General features: G+C 31.5%; 1 protein-coding gene and 1 pseudogene across 1 annotated transcript; one reads left to right on the plus strand and one right to left on the minus strand.

Annotated features, from left to right (window-relative positions):
- Positions 1-1,667: 1,667 nt before the first annotated feature.
- LOC146938335 (indole-3-acetate O-methyltransferase 1-like) lies at positions 1,668-6,588 on the minus strand. Its single transcript, XM_085752284.1, has 4 exons — positions 6,343-6,588; positions 5,477-5,893; positions 4,154-4,429; positions 1,668-2,243 (listed from the first exon to the last, which is right to left on the minus strand). Exons 1-4 carry the CDS (start codon positions 6,442-6,444, stop codon positions 1,887-1,889), a joined length of 1,152 nt encoding a protein of 383 aa, XP_085608410.1. The 5' UTR covers positions 6,445-6,588; the 3' UTR covers positions 1,668-1,886.
- An 11,220-nt stretch (positions 6,589-17,808) lies between these two features.
- LOC146938336 (uncharacterized) lies at positions 17,809-19,870 on the plus strand (annotated as a pseudogene).
- Positions 19,871-21,450: the final 1,580 nt, after the last annotated feature.

Genomic DNA, 21,450 nt, shown 5'->3' on the forward strand with positions numbered 1-21,450 from the left:
AAAAAGGTTAATGTGAGTTAATTGCAACAGAGCTCATTTCAATTATGGTCATTTTGTGAACATCGATGCAACAATAAGTAAGAAATGAAGGTTTGAATGATGAAAATCGATTCTTATAAGATCTATTTTACATGTTACACTTCTTCTGATTAAAATGTAATATATATATATATATATAAGGGTTTTGCTAGAAGCCCCCCATGAAGGTGTCTTTTACCAAGCCACACCTCAAGGTGTGATTTCCACTTTTTAGTTATAACTTTGCTAAAAGACACATTCATAAAAATTAGTTGGTGTCTTTTAGCAAATGCTCATAGAATAACTTGCTAAAAGACACCTTCATAAAAGGTGTCTTCTAGCAAAACCCTATATATATATATATATCAAGAATTACTTACACATGAATAGAAGGCAAGCGGACAGCAGGCTGTGCCGCTAGACCTTTGGATGGCAAAATCAATCCTCATAAACATGACATTCATGGACCTAGAAGACATGAAATTGTTATGCATGACCCTTTGAACTCTATGTAGAAGGTTAACAGTCTCTGGTGCTAGGAAACCGAAAGTGTCAAAAGCAAATGGTATTAAAGCATGTTGATTGTGAGAACATGCTTTCTCATGTTTGGCTATTTTGCTTGACCCAGCTTTTTGGACTGGTTGTCCTACAGTAAAAGTCCCAACCTCCAATCCAAGAAGTAATGAAACCCCATTCAAATCCACACATGCATGTTTTTCTCTTACTCATCCGTACACAATAACATTCGTACACCATAACAAATTTTTAATAATGAGGATTAATATAACTGTTGTTTTACCATTCTAGATGGGTTAAAAGATGTTTATGGAAAATCAAAGAAACTAACATTTATTTTATTGTTTTTAAGAAGAAAAAAAATTAAAATTCTACAATAATACACATAAAACTCACTTGAAATTGTATGAGTCCGGCATTTTTCCCACAAAAATTTATCTATGGGAAAAATAGTTCCTCAACTTGAATGTCATCTAACATTTTTGTTCCTTATATAAAATTTCGTTATTGTTAAGGGGATTGACGTGGAAACTTTAACTTTTTGTGCGAAGGAGTTAGAAGAAAGAAAAAGATTTTCTGGGTGGAGAGTTTGTAAGCCACAAAAGGATGGTGGTCTGAGGTGAGAATCTTCATTTGTTGAACTTCCCTCTTCTTGGGATATGGAAGTCTCTCACTCCTTCTAAGATGGTTGTTTTCTCTTGGAAACATCTTCAAGAGACCTACGATGCCAACTTGTGAGCACCTTCTTAGACTGAGGGTGGTTGTGCCTAGGGGCTCAAGCTGTGTTTTATGTGGTAATCTGATGGAGTTGGAAGACCACTTATTCATTTATAATTTGTTCAATAAAGTTATGTTTTTATTTATTTGTATTTTGCTATATTTTGCTTTATTATTGAATAAATAAGTAAAATGGGAGGTTATTTGATGATTAAAAACATGTATTATTTCTTGTCATAAAAACCCTACACTTGAAATTTTGCTTGTCCTCAAGCAAACTACTTGTAAACCAAAATTCACCATTCCTTCATACAACTTTCACAAAATATGGACATGTAGTACACACAATGATAAGCCATGAAGTAGGAGAAAAGAAATTTCTTAACTCTCTTTTTTGTAATCCAAGGAAACATAAGTCAGAAAACACTAATATGTAGAAAATACTAATCAAGAACAACACATAGAATAACATTCAAAGAGTAAAATTAGAGGATGGAATAGACTTTTCTATGCACTAAAAGTTTAAAACAGCACACAAGAAAAAGAAAGAAAAAAAGAGCTAAAGAAGCCCTTTTCTTTGTTGTCTTATAACTTATTATGTTCAAAGGATCTTTTTTACTCTCTCTTATCTCTCCTCATTGAACCAAAGAAAGAGATGCAACAATGTGAAAGAATTGAAGCTTCTCCAATAGCTCTTTGCCATGGTTTGTGCCTCTTTTCTCCACTCTAAGGAAAAGTTCTTCACTTAGCTTGTCACCAATATGAGCATCAACTAGAACTCCAGAAACACTCTTACAGCTATTGGCTAGAGCTCTTCCTACTTCACTTGCATCATCTGGTTGGTTAACAACTAGAGGACTTCCTCCTTTAAAAACTTCAAGTTTGTTAATGGAAAATGAACCATCAGCTTCAACTACCTCTTTGAAGTCTTGTAGGCTTGGTGCATAAACTGGAATGTTGAAATTGTCTCTTTTTTCATTGCTAATTAAACCCTGCGATTAAGTACAAGATTTAATTCATAATTAAACCATAGACATATCAAAATATTAGATTAACATTACTTTCTCATGTCACATTTGCAATAGAAAAAGAAATGTTTCAATTCATTATATTCTATTTTGTATTTATGATTATGGTAGATTATACACACTAATGTTTAATAAGAATAATTTAGTAAAATTGTTGTTATTCTTTCTTGTATTTATATTTTTCCTTCAATTTGTGTGAAACAAACATGTTTTACCCCGGAATAAAAAAGCATATGATTTGATTGGTTTGACAACCTTGAAGGAAAGAATTGACAATTCCACAACTAAATTGGATATAATGTAGTAATGACCTCATATCACACTACTTGATTATAGTTTCTCATCTTAATGAAAGAGGTTTTCTTGCTTGAAAGTGACTAAATGTGTGATTTGATAAGCATTTATGAAAATTAAGTTGGAAGTAACCCGAGAAAAGTAGTAAGTCAAATACTTATATCGTTCTATTTATAAGAAAAGTTGAATCAACAAAAATTAATGTATAAGATTTAAATTTGGACCAAATAATCAACTTTTATAAAAGTGATTCATCATTTTCTATTGATCTAATTTTCTCTTATACAAAGAAGCGGAGGGAGTCTAGAATAAATTATATTTAAATATATTCTCAAACACATGTTCAGAAATTGGTCGTTTAAATATTTTATGAAATTATGAGCTAAATAATAAGGCTCAAATTATGAAGATGTCACTATAATTTTTACTTTCTTAACAAGTACCGGATACCTAACATGTTATGACATACATGGCTTTATTTCAGTTCAAACAATTTTTGGTCCCCATAGCCTAAAAAAATCCAAATCATTAGATTAAGATGGATCAGAGATAAGGAAAAAACATTCTTTTCTTGTCTTGCTTTAAAACATGATGATGATTTTTTGTGTTCAAAAGATCCAAAACCTAATTGTTGGTTAATATTATGGTCTGGCTGCCAGCCAGCAGTCAATTATTATTTCTATTGTCATAATGTTGGATAATGAATAGATGGCTTGATAAAATTAGTGGTGGCCAACAAACATATAACATCAACTTTTTAAATCATGGCTAGTGAAGTGAAAAATTAATGTGACACCTAAAAACAATGGTTCTTTATGATTTTGTCCCAAGTTCTTTTCGGTCTGCCAATGACAAACATGTACAGTTTTTGGATTTACTTTTGCAAGAAACAAAATAATTTTGAAATTGATTTTCATATGCATGGGTTATCAATTAAAATTGACTCCAACTTGATGTTATAATTTGTACTTGTCTTCAAAGTACGTAACTTTTACCTTTAAACTTATCTCAATTCACTTTAACATGAATACATCTCATCTCTTATGTATGGTACACAGTTTATTGATAGGTGGTTGGATTGCAATATTTGAACATAAGATATACTATATAAACTTTGATCTTTAATGATAATATAAATTTTTTGTAGTTGCTCATTAGTCATAGACATAAACACAATTGATCGACCCGTGATCATATATCGTAGGTTTAAACCTATTTGGATTGGTCGGGTGGTATTGACTTGGGACCAGAGAGTATGCTTCTCCTCAAGATTTCAGATTCGATTATCACTAATGTCAATTTAGAATTTAGATGAACTAATTTAACTTCTTAAAAGAAATATATCGTACGTTCAATATTCTTGATTTTTTTTCATATCTTTTACTTTTAAACCAGATTGATGTGATAAGAACATATGCACATGATTCATTTTACTTTAAACTTATTTTTAACTAAAATTAATTCAATCAAAATCATTTTTATCTAAGGTAAAATCAATCAAACACTCAATTGTGGTGTGCACTATTTGACAAGACTAGGTAGCACTCATAAAAATGTATGTGAATAAGAAAAATTATTACCTCTTGGACAAGATCATCCCAAGCATCCTGAAAATGGGTCCCAAAGAGGAGACCAGCCCCACCTTGGTCAGTGGGGTCCACTGAAGTTCTGCCTAAACAAACCAAGAACATGGACCCTTTACTTTTCATCTCTGCTGACCTTGAGCTAAGAAAACCTGCCAAGTCTGTTTGGAATTGTTTCTTGTATGCATTTGTTGTTATGTCACTAGCACCATGGATAAAAACCCTTCCTTTGTTGTATGCATTTGACCTCTTGTCTTGAACAGATTCTGGTACCTGCATAGTCGAAAACAAAATGAATTAATACTTGCATGCATTTCAACATATATATCATCATCATTTGATCCTTTTTGGACTTTTAATTTTGTTGGTAATTTAATACATTATGTAGCTCTAATCATATACTTAAGGAGCTGGAATCATATACAATTTGAGTACACTTTTTTGTTAAATAATATAAGTTGAGTTGTGGAAAAATAATATAGTAAGTTGAGTTGTGGAAAAGTAAGTACTTAGTATGCATTGATTAATTAATTGAAAAATAGTTTAAATAGGTGTCACTATAACCCTAAAATGGGCTTCTTTTTTCAAGTAATCTAGAGATCATGGGTTAGTTGCATAACTTTTTACCATAAATTATGACTTAGGCTTCAAACTAATGCATTACACATGTAAGAGTTCTATCATATTATTATCCTCGAGAAGTGGCAAATGTTTCTTGTTATTTTGTCAAGGAAATTACTGCATAGAGACCGGATAGATTCTTGGGTGAGTGGGGTAGGGTGTGAGCATAAGTGCTTAAATAAGAAATTCATAAAAGAATGAAAATGCTTAAAAATTTTAGCAAACTAACAAAATAGTTATGGACAAAAAGATTTCCATGAAATGAATGATGCCTTGAAGTTGGAATTCAATCAAAAAGGGTGTTAAAAGATGGAAAGTCATACCATAATTTGAAAGTGTACTCTTGAAAGTAATTAAAGCTAAAACTAACATCCCTATATACAAAGATAAGGGGCACCTATAAAAATCATTTTATATATATAAACCAAAATGATGGGACCAATCGTGTAATCAATATCTTATGTAAAAATAGAGTAAGTTTTCGTACAATACACCAAAATGGTGGAACTCGTTTTAGAACCTACCAATTGTTGGTTTCACTATGTGACACTAATATTTAAAGATAAGTTGTGTGCCAATGTACTTTTCCTTAAATAATAAATTTTCAAAAAAAAATATATCAAGAGAAAATAGACAAGAAAACAAAAAATAAAATCAGAGAGATGGTGATATATTAACAAGAATTGATAGATATATTACCTGAGATAACCAATGCAGAGAAAATGCTGAGTGGAAAACATCAACCGACCTCGCCGGAAAAAGTCTCCGGTAGAAAGATCCGGGGACACCAGCCGCGAAGTAGGAGCGGGTGTTATTGGCAGCAAGACACTCTTCCATACTAACACCATAGTTGGCTAATGGAGGAAGGAGTTGAAAGAGGGTATTGAAATCATTGCTAGGAAGATCAGAGAAGAAAGCAGAAAATTCAGGTGGGTTGAACCCTAATGCTTCATAGCGTTTGATGATGTGTTTGATGATTACATCAACAACATTGATTGTGTTACTTCCACATGAACAACCCAAATCCACAACCACAAATGGAATGTTAGGGTCATGAAGCTCAACTTTATCTAGTGCTTCTTTTAGAAGGTGAAGCATTGACTTTGCATGTATGGCCTACAAATACATGATATATTCAATTAATTATTTTGAAAAACATGTGATTAGAAATTATTTGCATGTATTAGATTCATATTGACCCTACAAGCCAACTTGTCCCACCAGTCACCATTTTGTTCAAGTTTCAATATACATGAGAATAATTCATGTGAAGTGAAATATGTATATGATTTTCTTACTTATATGTCTTAGTACACAGGTATAATACCATTGAAATTTGGTAACATTTACCATAAAGATAGACACTAAATTTTGTGACATTTACCATGGTCTTATATTTATACTCTTTTGATTGAAAAGTGAGTTTGGAAGCTTTATTTTTTTGGTGAATAGTGGAAGACAAAGAATAGGAGAAAGATGAAGTAGTTCAATATAAAAGTATAGTAAAATCAAGAATTAAATTAACAAAAGAAGCTTGATAAAAAAAATATAGCAAAAGAGGGTACCTGTGCTTGGGAATTGTTGGCATAGCTAGCCTCTCCTTTGCCACCTTTCATGCTAAGCAACCTCTCTAGCTCCATATTGGATACTACAACATTGTCTCCCATGACTAAGTCCTTTGATGAAGTGAAACTAAGTAGAAATGGTTGTGTTAATATATATTAAAATATATTGTTGTGTGTTTTCAATGTCTCTATGATAGGTAAAATGAGAGCCAAGAGAGTTATATATAGACAAAAGAGGAGGAGAGTATATAATCAATTATGTTGGCTACATATATTCCATAGGCCCCTCTCTTGATACAAAGGGAAATTAATTAAGTAGCAAGAAGCTAAAGCAGTGATTATTATGCATTAACATTAATACAAAAGGGGAAAAATTAAGTATAAGAAAAGAAAACAAACAAAAAGTTAAAGAATAAAAATTGGGCCACATATACAAAAGTGATGGCCCAAGATTGGCGCCGGATTTTTGATTTTATAGCACACCAAACAATTTCTGCAATTTGCTGCGGTTGAATTAAACTGTTCTACCTTTTTATTTGGTTACAAACTGTAAAAAGAGAAAAAGAATAGAAACAGCAGAAGCAAATAATTTACTGACAGAAAATAATTTACTGGTTTGTAAATAATTCACTGACTAATGTGTGCATTGTAGCAACACTCCTATTCGGTCTTTTGACCTTTTCTCAATTCATTTATAAGTTTAAATAGTGTTAATAACACGAAATAAAGTTTGGATACTAAAAGTACCTTTGTATCAGATCTTGAAGTATGAAAATTTCCTCAACGATCTGAAGACTCTACATGTATTCATATCGAGGACCAATTCTTACGTTCAACCTTTGAGCAGTGGAAAAAAAAACTTGAGCAAATTTATATTTTGTAAACTTGAGCAAATTTATATCTTGTAATTTGTTGTGTGTAGTGATCAAATTACTTAAAGTTTATTTATAGTCATACACACTACTATCAAATAGAAAATGTTGACCCATCTTAATGGTCTTTTGCATAATCATTATAATAAACAATTAACACATCTTAATGCTGATTTATTTAAAAAATCATTTCATACTGATTAAGATGACCATTAGCCATTGACCATTGTTCATTTCCATATATACATGTGTAATCATAATTATTATAATATATATATATGTATAATTTCGCACGATTTTTTTTTTTAAGGAAATTTCGCACGATTTGTTCTAAATGATCAGCCATTGACCGTTGTTCGTTTCCATATATACATGTGTATTTTTTTTTTTTTGAGAGATATATACATGTGTATTAATCACCAAAGAAAATGCAACCATGATTTTTTTATTTTAAAAATAAATATGCTCAATTTATTTATATATATTATTTGTATTCTTTGCACTAGAAAAAAATACAACAATATTCACTCAGAAAAATTATATTTTGAGTAATTGAATTCTCCAATCTAATCATCAAATAATAAAATAATTCTTTAGCAAGAGTTATAACACTCATTTGTGTGTGACCATGTAGTTTCAATACTAAATGCGGTAATAGATTAATCAAATTAATATAGTAAACAAGGCATGTGTCAAGCAACACTCCTTAACGGCCAGGTAGTATGAAGTATTATTTTACTTTCAAGAATCATTTAGAACAATATGATAATGTTGATAACACATACAACGGAATAAAGTTTGAATATGTTTTACGTTTAAGTTATATAAAATATATTTAGATGCTAGAAGTGTACCTTCGTATCAGTTCTTGAAAGAGGAAAATTTTCTCTAAGATCTAACGACTCTACGTGTATACACAACGAGACAAATTCTTACCATCAACCTTTGAGTAATGGAACAAGAGAACTTAGGCAAATTTGTATTATGTAATTTATTGTGTGTAGTGATCAAATTACTTAAGATATATATTTATAAGTCACACTCACACACACTACTATCAAATAAAAGGTGTTGACTCATCTTAATAGTCTTTTACATTCATATAATCAATTATTATAAAAATAAAAATAAAAACAATTAACACGTGTTAATGCTAATTTATTTAAAAAATCATTTCTTACTATGATCACCATTGACCAATATGATTTATTTAAAAAATCATTTCTTACTATGATCACCATTGACCAATATGATTCCATGTAATCTATCTATCTATCTATCTATCTATCTATATATCTTTGAATTTGAAACTTGTTTCATTCTAATGCTTGGATTGTGCTTATGTGGCACCTCTAAAGAAGCTTGGTTTCTACTCTCTTATCTATCTATATATCTTTGAATTTGAAGCTTGAGTTATTCTTATGCAAGAGTTGTGATGATGTGGCATACCTATACGAGCTTCAATTTTTCATTTTCTATTCAAATCTTGCTACCCACTCTTAAATATCACCCTTATTCACTATTATTTATTTTCCACTAAATCAATTTAATGTATTCATATATGGGATTTTGATCTATGCTCTCAACTTTTATTATAAAACCCATTGCCATTCTTTTGACTTATGCATAAATAAATATATGTATTTTCTAAAACGGCTATGCATGTTACTCAAGAAGAAAAGAAAAAAAAAAAGTCACTCAAAGGCACACGTTATACAATTTTTCTTTTTAAACATCTAGAAATTTTTTCCAAGAATAAAAGTTACACATTAATTTACTATATTTTTTTTAAAAATATTAATTAACTATATTTTGTTAAGTCTAACTTTAACTCATTAACCTTTAAACTACTATTTTTTTACTATTCCATAACTCATAAGTTATAATTTGTATTGATTACAACTCTCCAATCCATCATCTTTGCGTGTATAAATATGTGTTTTGTACATTATGTTTCTGGCATAAGTTTTGATTTTGGGTCATCACCATTTTCTCCACAAAAAAAATTAGATGATACTTATAAATTTTATATGGTGAATTTTGTTTTCTTCCGTGCTCTTTGCATATGTCTTGACAATTTGTTGATTTTTATAGCACGTTAAAGACTCAAGTTACTTTATTATTATATATAGTGGTAAAATATTTAAGAACTCATTTTTTATTGATATAATATTTCATAATCTTAATTTATTTCATTGATTAACGTGAATATTACTATTTTTCATGTTAATGAGGAAAAGAGGATAAAAGAGACTTCTATATTGGCTTTCATTGCATCCTTGGTGCTCACAAAGTATATGAAATGGCAACTCATGTAAGTGTGTATCTTTAACCCCTTTTTATATATATTTATTTTCTTTTTGTTAAAAAAAACTATATTTATTTTCACACTTATAATTTCCATATCTTTTATCAAGTTTATATACATTTGAAAAATATGAAACACTAAACTGTTAAAGTTGGTGTAATCATAATTTTGTCATGATGTAATAATATTATGTAGAGTATTGTATAGAATGACAAAATGATTTTAGTAAAAATTGTTACAAATGAGAAAATAAAATGATCACTAAAATTATATTTCTGGAAATGGTAAAAACAGTTGATTAAAGGTTAATGAAAGGTTTTTTTTTGTGGTGGTCGGGGTTTGAACCCAAAACCTTGCATATATTATATTATGCATTGTCTCTACCAACTGAGCTAAGCTCACAAAGACTTTTGTTTTGACAGAAGGTTAATGAAAGGTTGTAAATTACAAATTAATCTTTCAAGATATGTGAGCTCTGCTAGGGTTTCTGTGCGAGATTCTTCTTCTCCCATGCTTCAAAATCGATTCTGTCTTGTTTCTTCCCATTGAATTAGCACAATCGTGTTAATGCAATTGTGTTACAAAGATTGAACCACACTTAATTCATATCTAGAAACTGGCACCATCGATCTGCTTCTCCTTCTTACCTTATTCATCAATTCTGCTCTTTTCTGTCTTCACGTACTGACTGTTTTCACAAGGTTTCTGCCATGCCTTTCGACTGGCAGGCAGAGCTCTCATTGCCTGCAACTACTACAGCCACAGCAGCACCATCTCCCATGGTATTGACATCTGCAGCGGCGGTTTCAGCTCCTACTCCACCACCGCGTTCCTTTGCTCAAGCTTTGGTGGCATCGCACAACAATGTTCCAAAGACCGTAATGCCGCAACCTACAATTCGTGGTGATACGCTCTCCATTCGGATTTCTCAGCCGGTATATGAAAAGGGGGTCAACTTTTGTAATAGGAATCTCTGTGGCAGATTGGTTCTTAACAAAGGTGACAAACCCTATGCATCAAAGGAAATTGAGGACAAACTTAAGAAACAGTGGAAAACGGTTGCTCCATGGACGTTACTTTCCCTTGGTAGGGGTTATTATGAATTCTTTTTTTCTAATGAATCTGATATGAAAGTTGTTTGGGCGTTGGGTACGGTAAATTTGAAGCCGGGGTTGTTACGCTTATTTGAATGGACCGTTGATTTTGATATGCACAATCAGAGAAACACCCATGCCCAAGTATGGATCCGATTGATGGCGCTGCCACAAGAATATTGGATGGAGCAGACTCTCCGTGAGATTGCGAGTGCGGTTGGCACGCCGCTTGTTCTTGACAATGCAACACTGAAAAGACTCTTTGGACATTATGCCCGTATACTTGTAGACATTGACTTTTCCAAGAGGATCTTTCATGAAATTCTTGTGGAAAGGGAAGGTGCTTCTTATACTGTAGAAGTTGTTTATGAACGAATTCTGGATTTTTGCTCGCATTGTCAGACACTTGGACATGATGTTTCTAACTGCCGTTGGTTGTACCCAAGGAAGGATATCATGTCTAAGGAGAAAGTTGCAAAAGGGAAGACGCGGATTCCAGTCACCAAGCCTCAGTGGGTGCCTTCTAAAGAGAATCCCTCTGGTATAGGTTCATCCAAAGCTTTCGAGGCTCCTTCTGCTCCTGGTGTGCCTCAAAAAGCTATGCCTGCTGCTGAGATGCCCACACCTGCGGCTCTAACACCAACACAGAGATCCCCCAGCGTGTCTGATGAGATTCCTCAAAGTACTCTGCCTTCACACCCTGTGTTGGAGTTAGCTTCCCTTGATGATGTGCACGTTGACGTGCTTTCGGATGATGTGGAACAAGTTCATTCGGAACCACGGGAGGAGTTGGAGGTTCCCCGGGTTCAGGATGTACAAGTACCACACCCATCCTTGGATGCCCAGGTTTCTGAGCATTCTTCACCGGTTGACTTGGAGGCCTCCGCTTCTGCTAGGGAGATTTCTCCACCTCAACTTGATATTGTTGTTGCGCACGATGACGTGCAAACCAGTCCCCCAGTAGGCCCCTTGTTGTCAGATCCATTCCGGACGACACTGCTACTTTTTTAGAGATGGAGAGACTTGTCCAGAATTACACGGTTGAGCATCCGGGGACTGATGCAAATGCAGACAGCATTTTGACTCTTGAACCGCATAGCAATCCAAATGTTCAACACGACTTGGACCTTTGGCTGCGTTTTCGTGAATATGATAAAGCCAATGCGGAGTTACCGTTCACTCCGGTTCTATCAAAGAAACAAAAACAGCAAGTTAAGAAACAGCTTCAGATTGGTAAGCCACCGCCATATAAGACCCGTTCTAAGGGAGGTTCTAATTCTGGTTCTCAATGAATTTTCTATATTGGAACGTTCGCAGTTTTAGTAATTCTGATACTAAAATTGCGTTAAATAATTTTTATCTATCTCATAAACCTTCTATTATTTCTTTGGCGGAGCCAATGATTACATTTACACAGGTTCCATCTTGGTATTGGCATAGTATTGGTGTTACTAAATATTGTACAAATGTTAGAAATAATTTGATGCCGAATCTTTGGGCACTTTGGGGCTCTGAGGTCATTGCTTCTGTTATTTTTGAGTCGTCTCAGTGTATTGCTTTGGAGCTTACTTTGCAGCAATCTTCTGTCTATATAGCGGCAATATATGCTAGCAACTCTCATATTACTCGCCGTCAGTTATGGGCTGATCTCACTCACTTGCAGGGCTGTTTTCAGGGTCCTTGGTTGTTTGTTGGGGATTTTAACGCGGTGCTCGGTGCTCATGAAAAAAGGGGCCGCTGTCCTCCTTTGCGGGCTTCTTGTTTGGATTTTGCTCATTGGACTAATGCTAATTTATTGACACACTTACCCACTTCAGGTCCTCTCTATACTTGGAATAATGGTAGATTTGGTACGGAAAATATTGCTCTTCATTTGGATCGGTGTATTTGTAATGAAGATTGGATTTCTTTTTGGAGGTTGAGTAATTGTAGTGCTCTGGCTCGTCATCAGTTAGATCACCACCCTCTTTTATTATCCCTTGATGTTAATGTAGTCCGGCATGCGGTTCCTTTTAAATTTTTTAAGGCGTGGACGGAGCATGAGGAATGTCGTAGTTTGGTTAGTAACAATTGGGGCCGGCATGTTAGAGGTACTGGAATGGTTCGACTCCAGTTGAAGTTGAAAAATTTGAAATCCATTTTCAAGACTTGGAATCGCACAGTTTTTGGAGATGTGGATAGGCAGGTGTGGTTGGCTTTAGAGGAAGTCAATCGCATCCAACTTTTGAGGGTTTTGGCCTAGTCCCCCCTCATGTATTTTTTCCCCCTTTTTTTTAATAAAATTTTTCTCTGAGTTTGGCGGCATAGGATGGGGGTTCTGCGGGGTGCCAACCTAGTTCGGATGTCGTTGCTTCCCCCTGATGCCTGTCCATTCTCCTGGCTTAGCAAAAAAAAAAAAAGTAGATTAATAAATTCATTAGTTACATTTTTTTTTATTACCTACTACTTTTCTATTATTTTTTTTTTAAAATAACTTTGTCACACCTATCTTAAATATTATTTTTCTCTATTCCTTGACTCTTATTCCATAACCATGATCAGTTACTTACTCATGTTGTATTATGTGATTTTTGAGAAAGAGTGTTAAATGTTTGTAGTATATGTTAGGTTTTGTTCGTCAATACCTTCTCATGTATTTTAGCCCTTTTTTAATTGATATAATGTGTATAAGTTTACTTTTCTAACTTTCTTTATTTTTTTTAATATCTATATATAGGTGGTTGAATGCAAAATAAGGTCTCATTCACACTTATTATTGTCCTAGCTGATGTAGAGATTGTGCTTAAAACATATTTCATATGTATTTTATTTTCTATATTCACTTGACAAGGATATAAGTTTAAAAATATATTTATAGTAGTATTATTAATCAAAGAATAATTCAAAAGATATACCAAATTTGTTTTTTTTGCAATAAATTAAAAAAAAATAATTAGATTACAAAGACAAGAATTTCTTATCGCAAGCGTTTATAAATTCAACTTCTGTTTTGCAATATAAACCGTAAATCAATATTACTAAAAACAAAAAATAAAACGAAACAATATGTTAATTTGATTCTTTGCTTTTTATTGAAATGTTACTAAAAAGCATTCATTTAAGTTAGTGTCTTGGGTTGAAAAAGTCTCACTCTCTTTTATACTATCTAATTTTAAGTTAGAATTGGGCAACTCTTAGAAAAACTTTCCACTCTTATTCTATCTAATAATCACTAATATTAATTTAATTAAGCATAAGTTAGAAAAAAAATATCACCCTTTATTATTCCATAATGTCTATATATGATTAAATAAACCTGGGAACATAAACATTAATTGGAAAAAATAGACAAACAAAAATATGAATTGAGCAATGTGACAAGAAGGTAAATCAAATCGTTGTCTAAAATAATTTGGACCAATAAAAGTTAGAATAAAATTTCAGAAATAGAGGTTTGATAGGAAATTTTGAAATAAGTTTATTTATCACCATAAGGATAATTTTTTCAATGAATATAGGACACTTTAACAAAGAAATAGAAACGTAAAAGTAAATAGTTAGGTCATGTTGCGTAATTTCAAAGAACATGGTCAAAAGATGAAAAAGACATATCCTAACTTGAATTTATTGCAACGTTTCTTATGAATAATATTCACATCAAGCATGAATGACTCTAACTCTAATAGAAAAGAATGTGAGATTCCAAGATAAAAATAAAAAATAAAAAATAAAAGTAACATATTATTACACCACTACGATATCATAAATGAATTTTCTTATATGATTGCATTAAGATAAGCTATGGTACATGTCTTTAAACTTATTAAATATTATAGGATCCACCAAAAACTATACTCCATCCGTTTCAAAATGAGTGTCGCTTTGGCCAAAAAAAATGTTTCAAAATGAATGTCACTTTCAGTTTCCAATGCAATAATAACTTTTTCTTTTCAATTGTACCCTCCAATTAATACTCTGCACACTACTTCCAAAGTATTACTTTTAAAACTAACCAATAGTTAATAAGGATAATTTGGTAAAATAATCATTCTCTTTCTTTTAATCATTGCATTTCTTAATATGTGTGTAAACACCTAAAACGACACTCATTTTGAAACGGATGGAGTATTATTTATCCATATAATGTTTACACGAATCTACGATATAAATCAATATAAAATCCTCATGTTTTAAACAATACTCCTATTTAAGTATGAATTAATATTAAAAAAAATCATATGACTAATATTATAAATCAATAAAAAAAAATATATGATTATACCTATCACAACTTTTATTTTCTTAAGTACAAGCTATAATCCAACCCGTGCAACGCACGGGTTCTATACCTAGTTCTATCTAATAATAATCTAATAGTTGTAATAGATAGATAGATTAAAGGAAACTTGAGTTGTTCTCATGCAAGCTTTGTGATGATGTGGCACTCTAGAAAAAGATCTCTCCCCTCTCTTAAAACTTTACAAGTTACAACTCTCCACTATATCAATTAAATGTCTAACCTCTTTTAAAACCTTAGAACTCTCCATATATCAATTTATATTATACAATTTCTACCCAAAAAATTGATGCTTTCAATGTCTATTTATACTAATACAAATTATAAAATTAAATAAAAATTATTAATACAAATTTGTGAATTGATTTAATATGATACGGCCCATTGTCTTCTTTATGTAAAAAAAAACATTGTCTTTGCAAGCTAAATAGTAAATTAAAAGAGTTTCTTTTTTTTAATATAGAAAAATTAAAAATGTTGTTGGTTACATTGATCAATTTACTTATCTTTATTTACAGACTACTAATACTAACGCCATAAATAAAACTATACTATTACTAATCTTCCTTAAAAAAATACTACTATTCTCAATTAGTTATTGGATATGTTACTTATTCTTCCCATTCCATTTGATCTTTGAGTTCATTTTTGTTTCAACTACCCTATTTCTATTCTATCAATTAATTACAAGCCATCACTCACCCTTTCATTTTTCCCTCAATTAGTGACAACCCATATTACTTATTAACCTTATCTCATTTCTTCTTTCCTTTCATTTTTTGTTCTTAGTTTTCACTTTCCTCTTTCAAACATCATATATGCTTTCTTCTAATATTTTGTATTATGAAATGAATATCCAAAATGCATGTGCATGCGCAGGTTTTATAAATAGGTCTATTAATATTTGTTTACCAACAAGAGTTTCTTAAAAAAGTTGTGACGAGGTAATATCCATGGCTCTTTTATGATCGATATTTTTATTAATTTTCTTTGATCTGTGAATGAATTTATTTGCGATAGATACCAATGTGCATATTCTGGAATTAGATATCAACATGTATGAGAAAGTTCTTCTACAACAAGGTGTGTATTATTTTCAAAGGAACAAGGTGTGTATTTTTATTCACCTCTTTAATTTTACATGCATTTTAATGTTTACACATATAAGATTATTTTTTTGATTGATTTTATTGGTCTACAAATGTTTGTTACTCTGCAAGATCTGCTTTGCAATGTTGTGATAAGGTAACATTCATGTCTCCTTTTCTACACAATTATTTCTCCCTGACTTTTTATTTTGGTGTAGATTTGATGGTGCATCATTTATGTATGATGTAACTTAAATAATGAATCTATAAATAATCAAATTAATTTTAATTAAAAAATGTTTACTGTAAAAGGGATTAAGATGAATGCAGTAGTACTAATTTTTCTTACTAAAAACCATGTTGTCATAAAGTGTTTGAATGGAACAAATGAAAAAGAAGACATTTGATTTTTTAAACTGTGTTAGTTTATTATTTTCAACTAAAATAGTTTCATTGACTTAAGTTAGGATAAACTTTTGAAATTATTACGAAGATTATCTTTCTTCTTAGCTTACGTGTATATATTTGTAACTTATTTTATCTCTTTCATTCCTTCCATTTCATTTTTTTTATAGTTTTCATCTTTCCCTTCTCTATTTCTACATTTTTTTCTAATATTTTGTATTTTTTAATGGACATTCTTTCTTTGAAGTTGCAGGTTTTAGATAAAGGAGGCTTTTGTTACTTCTTATATGAAAATGTAGTTATATTTGCATTAACTTTAGTTGATCTTAAGTTTGGATTATGCTTATGTTACATTCCTATAAACCTCATCATCACCCTTTCTTGAAAAATTTGTCTCCTTTTATATTATAATTCTTTCAAATTTATAAGTTATATAACCTCCATCATGTGAATTTTATATCTATTGATACTAACTCCTCAATATTGATTTTTGACATTTTGCATAGCTCATTTTTTTTTCTAAGCTTTGAAAGTGCTTTAACCACAACTTTGTAAACTAAGTTTGAGCTATCCAAGAGCTAGAAATGTGAAGATGTGACACATCTAAAAAATATTGTTTGATACTATTTACAACTTTTATTCATAAACAAGGTGGAATTTTATAATGGGAATGATGTTATGATAGTGGTTTGTTTTTCTACCATCATGCATGTCGCTAAATTAATAAGTTCCTGAAGCATTTGAAGAAGTTGGTTTTAAAGATAGCAAACTAATTTTATTATTCTGAAAATGGGTGACAAATAATATTGATTTAACTGAATCACGATTCTAAGAATTCTAATGCATAGATTTCATACACTCAAATAGTTTTTATATTTAGTGGGACATTAATTTTATTTTGTTTGGAGAGGAATATTTAGTGTTGGTTGTGGATTTTATGATATACAATTGTACTTTGTGCAAGATTTCAAGAGGAACTATGTTTGATCTTATTTATATGTTTTGATTGGTGTGTTTGGCAAACTAGCAATATATTACTTCCGTTTACTTTCTTCATTCCTTTTTTTTCCGCTTACTTTCTTCATTCTAGAATTTGAACAATAAAAAGCTATGTAATTTTGAAAGTTTTTCTTTTAAGTCTTTCATTGTACTACCCCTATAATGTCAATTTCCTTCTTAGACTAACGGGATACCCGTACATAAGCTAACATTCCAATAAACCAATGAATAATAATTAAGATAGTAGTTAACATTATTTATATAATACGCATGCATCTGCGTATTTTTGTGATGCCATGAGTTTTTGCATAACTTTTTTGTTTGTGCCTTTTATAGATAAGCCTTTCTTTTGTTCTGTTTTATTTTTAATGGCTGAAAAATATAATTTATTTGTTTATGTTATTCATCATTTGGATTTAAGGAAAAATGAATGAGATTGGAGTTGAAGTCAATGGTACTGAATTAGGGAATGTTCAAAATGTCGATGTTCATTATTGGAAGCATAAGGTTACTGCTTCTATTTTGGATGGAAACAATGTTTTGGTTAGTGGCATTTATGAAGCTATTTTGTTGTTTTCATGTTGTTAATTGTTGTTGATTAATTTTAATTTGTATGATTTCTTGACAAATCTATTGTAGCATTTTCCTTGACGTGTTGTGATGTATGATTTTTACATCTCATAAAACTATTTACACGTGAGTATATATAGGATCGTATCCATAGGGAGTTACGTATATCTTAAGCATTTTCACAATATGTATCATATTAGGTGTTTGGGTATAAAATGTTTGTTTGTGTAAAACTATTTTCCTATTCGACATAAAAGTAAAACGAGAAGAGATAAGGCTATTTCGCTTGGGGTCAAAGATATCAACCAAGCGTAACAGCTGCAATCTCTCGATCGATTAACGGATTCTAGCTTTTTAAACGATATTATCGCAATCACTCGACAATATCATTCGTGTCCAAATGATATCGTTATTTCTAAGGGAACATTTAAACATCGATTTCCCAAACATTTAAACAATCACAAAGTCGATTATATAGTTTAATCGATGATTTCCCAACCGATTAAATTACCCAAAAGCATTAAGTTCTAGATTACAAGTGATTATCAAATATTAACATCTATGTCTAGAGTGATAACTTAAGATAGATTGTTATTCTATTTCTAGATTCAAAAGTATGTGTCCATACCATTTCAAATCTCAATAAAACATTAAATTCAAGAATAACAACAATATTGAATAAATAGCTAGAACCATATATTAAATGATCAAAAGATTACATAATAGCTTGTTTGAATACCTCAAAACCTCAAGAGTAGATGTGGCTACATATGTCTATGATAGCCTTGCAAAGGATGAAGAAGAGATGAAGATTCAATGGCAAGATCCATGATGTCTCAACAAATCTTGGCTTGAATCTACTCCTAACTACCTTGCTTTGTATTTCTCTCTCTAGAAAATGCCCTAACCTCTCTCTAAAAACCAAAAAAGATGAATAAAACAGTAGTTGAAAAAATGGCTGGAAAGAGAAGAGAAAGCTATTTATATGGGCTGAATTCGTGCCTGCACGCTTAAGCGTGCAGTGGTCGCTTAAGCATGCCTCCTGGAAATCTTCCGTTGGCCAATGGGAAGCAGCCATGTGTGCCTTATCACTTGCAACCTGAAGCAGTTCGCTCAAGCGTGCTGTGAGCGTGCTGTTAGCTAGCAAAGCTGAGCTCTCGACATTTTGCACGCTTAAGCGAGCTGAGGTCGCTTAAGCGTGCTAGCTAACTCTTTGACAAGTGTACCACAAGCGTGCTGACAGCGTATAGGAAGGCTGACTACTGGAACTTGTACGCTTAAGCGAGCTGAGGTCGCTTAAGCGTGCTGCTTGAATCTTGGAAGCGTACCAATAGCGTGCATTAAGTTGCTCTCGACATTTTGGACGCTTAAGCGTGCTGAGTACGCTTAAGCGTGCTGAGTATGCTTAAGCGTGCTGAGTTTGGTTCTTGAGCTTCTTTCTTATTCCTTGCGTGTCATTTCCTGCATGAGAAGGATGGAATTATGCATATAAAGCATAAATGGTGAAATTTCAACAAATGATTGTTTATCCTTAGATAACTTGCAGAACAAGTCACTAAAATGCCTATTTTAACACATGAATTATAATACTTTTGAGCACTTATCATGTTGCTGAGAATGATTTGCATATCAATCAATCTAAAATTCTCCTTTTTGATGAAGAAACCGGTAAATCTTATGATTTTGATGTTCACACTGCGTCAAAAAACATGCATCAGAAATACATAGGGAGAGGATGGAATGACTTTGTTCTTTAAAAGGACCTAAAAGTTGGTGATGTTATTTTGTTCATGGTCAATGATCCTCCTAATAGGATGTATGCTACCGTCGTTAACTGAGACTGATTCTATGATCGAATGTGGTGGCTCAAGGTTGTTTGTATGATTGTCTATTTTTAATGTAATATTTAAGTTGGAAGGTTTGGCCAAAAAATAATTGTCTTATTTAGTGAAGTTAAATTTTAATTGTTTTTTTTTTGTTAAATTCGGTTAATGGTTGAAATAATGAATTGAAGTTTATGTTAAATTATCTACGTTGAATGTATGGTTTACATTTTCAAATAATAAAAATATTGTAATAAAAAATAATAATATTTAATCGTATTTTAATGAAACTCGTGCAACGCACGGGTTGAATACCTAGTTATATATAATTATAACTATATGGGAAATGTTAACCAGTGCCCCCGGGCACTGGTTAAGGAAGTAAATATAATAGTTTTTGTATCGGAAACTGTGTAATCAATTCCTCAAAAGTCAAAAAAGTGTTGTTTTTCATTCAAAATTTTCTTTTTTGGATTCCTTAACCAGTGCCCGGAGCACCTGTTAATAGGACCCTAACTATATATGTATAATTTCGCACGATTAGTTCTAAATGATCGATCATTGTTCATTTCCATATATACATGTGTATATAATCAATAAAGAAAATACAACGTACAACAACATTACTTGTTTTTTTTTTATTTTAAAAATAAATATGCTCAATTTATTTATATATATTATTTGTACAAGCAAAAAAAAAAAATACAACAATATTTCAGTTAGAAAATTTATATTTTGATTAATTAAATTATCCAACCTAATCATCAAATAATAAAATAATTCTTTAGCAATAACTAGAACACTCTTTTGTGTGTGACCATGCAGACCGGTAATAGATTAATCAAATTAATATAGTAATCAAATGTATGCGTTAAGTAAAACTCCTTAACCTCCAGGTAGTATGAAGTATTATTTTACTTTCAAGAATCATCTTGAACAATATAATATTTTACTTACGTCGTTACAACTCCTGTTAACTCTAGATCATGGTACAATAAGTTAACATATATGACTTAAGAAACTCAATTTTTCTTTCATTCAATTTCATTGGTTAGGGTTTTAAATTTTATCATAAATCTCAAACTCATTACCAAGAGTTGACGGATCTCATATTGATTAGTCATTAATTATACAAGTATTTAATTTTTTCTAATATCCTTTCAACTAGAAGCACCCTAAGGTATTGGGTGTTCATAATCAAAATATGATGGAGAGACCAAAACTCTCATATTTTAAAATAAAGGGGCCAAATCTGTAAAATGGCGAAATATGGGATCAAAATTGCAATTATGCCTAATAAAAGGATCATGTTAATCAGTGTCCCCGAGACACTGGTTAACGAAGTCAGAAGAGAAAATTTTCAATTGAAAAAGACACTTTTAAATTTTTTGAAGTATTGGCTGCACAACTTTCAATGCAGATATTACTATATTTTATTCCTTAACCAGTGCCCTGAGTCACTGGTTAACATTTTCTAATTTTTCTTACTATATTTAATTCTTTAACCAGTGCTCTGAGTCACTGGTTAGCATTTGCCAATTTTTCTTTTACGTACCATGTTTTGTAGCACATCTTTTCCAATACAAAACCATTGCTTTTGCAGAGAAACGAAGGAATGAATATTATTTTTTTGTCAAGTTGTTTAATGACTAAAAATTCACTTTTTAAAATGA

This window comes from Medicago sativa, chromosome 3 (genome assembly GCF_051527215.1).
Source record: "Medicago sativa cultivar Bolivia chromosome 3, Bolivia_mono, whole genome shotgun sequence".
Lineage (NCBI taxonomy): Eukaryota > Viridiplantae > Streptophyta > Magnoliopsida > Fabales > Fabaceae > Medicago > Medicago sativa.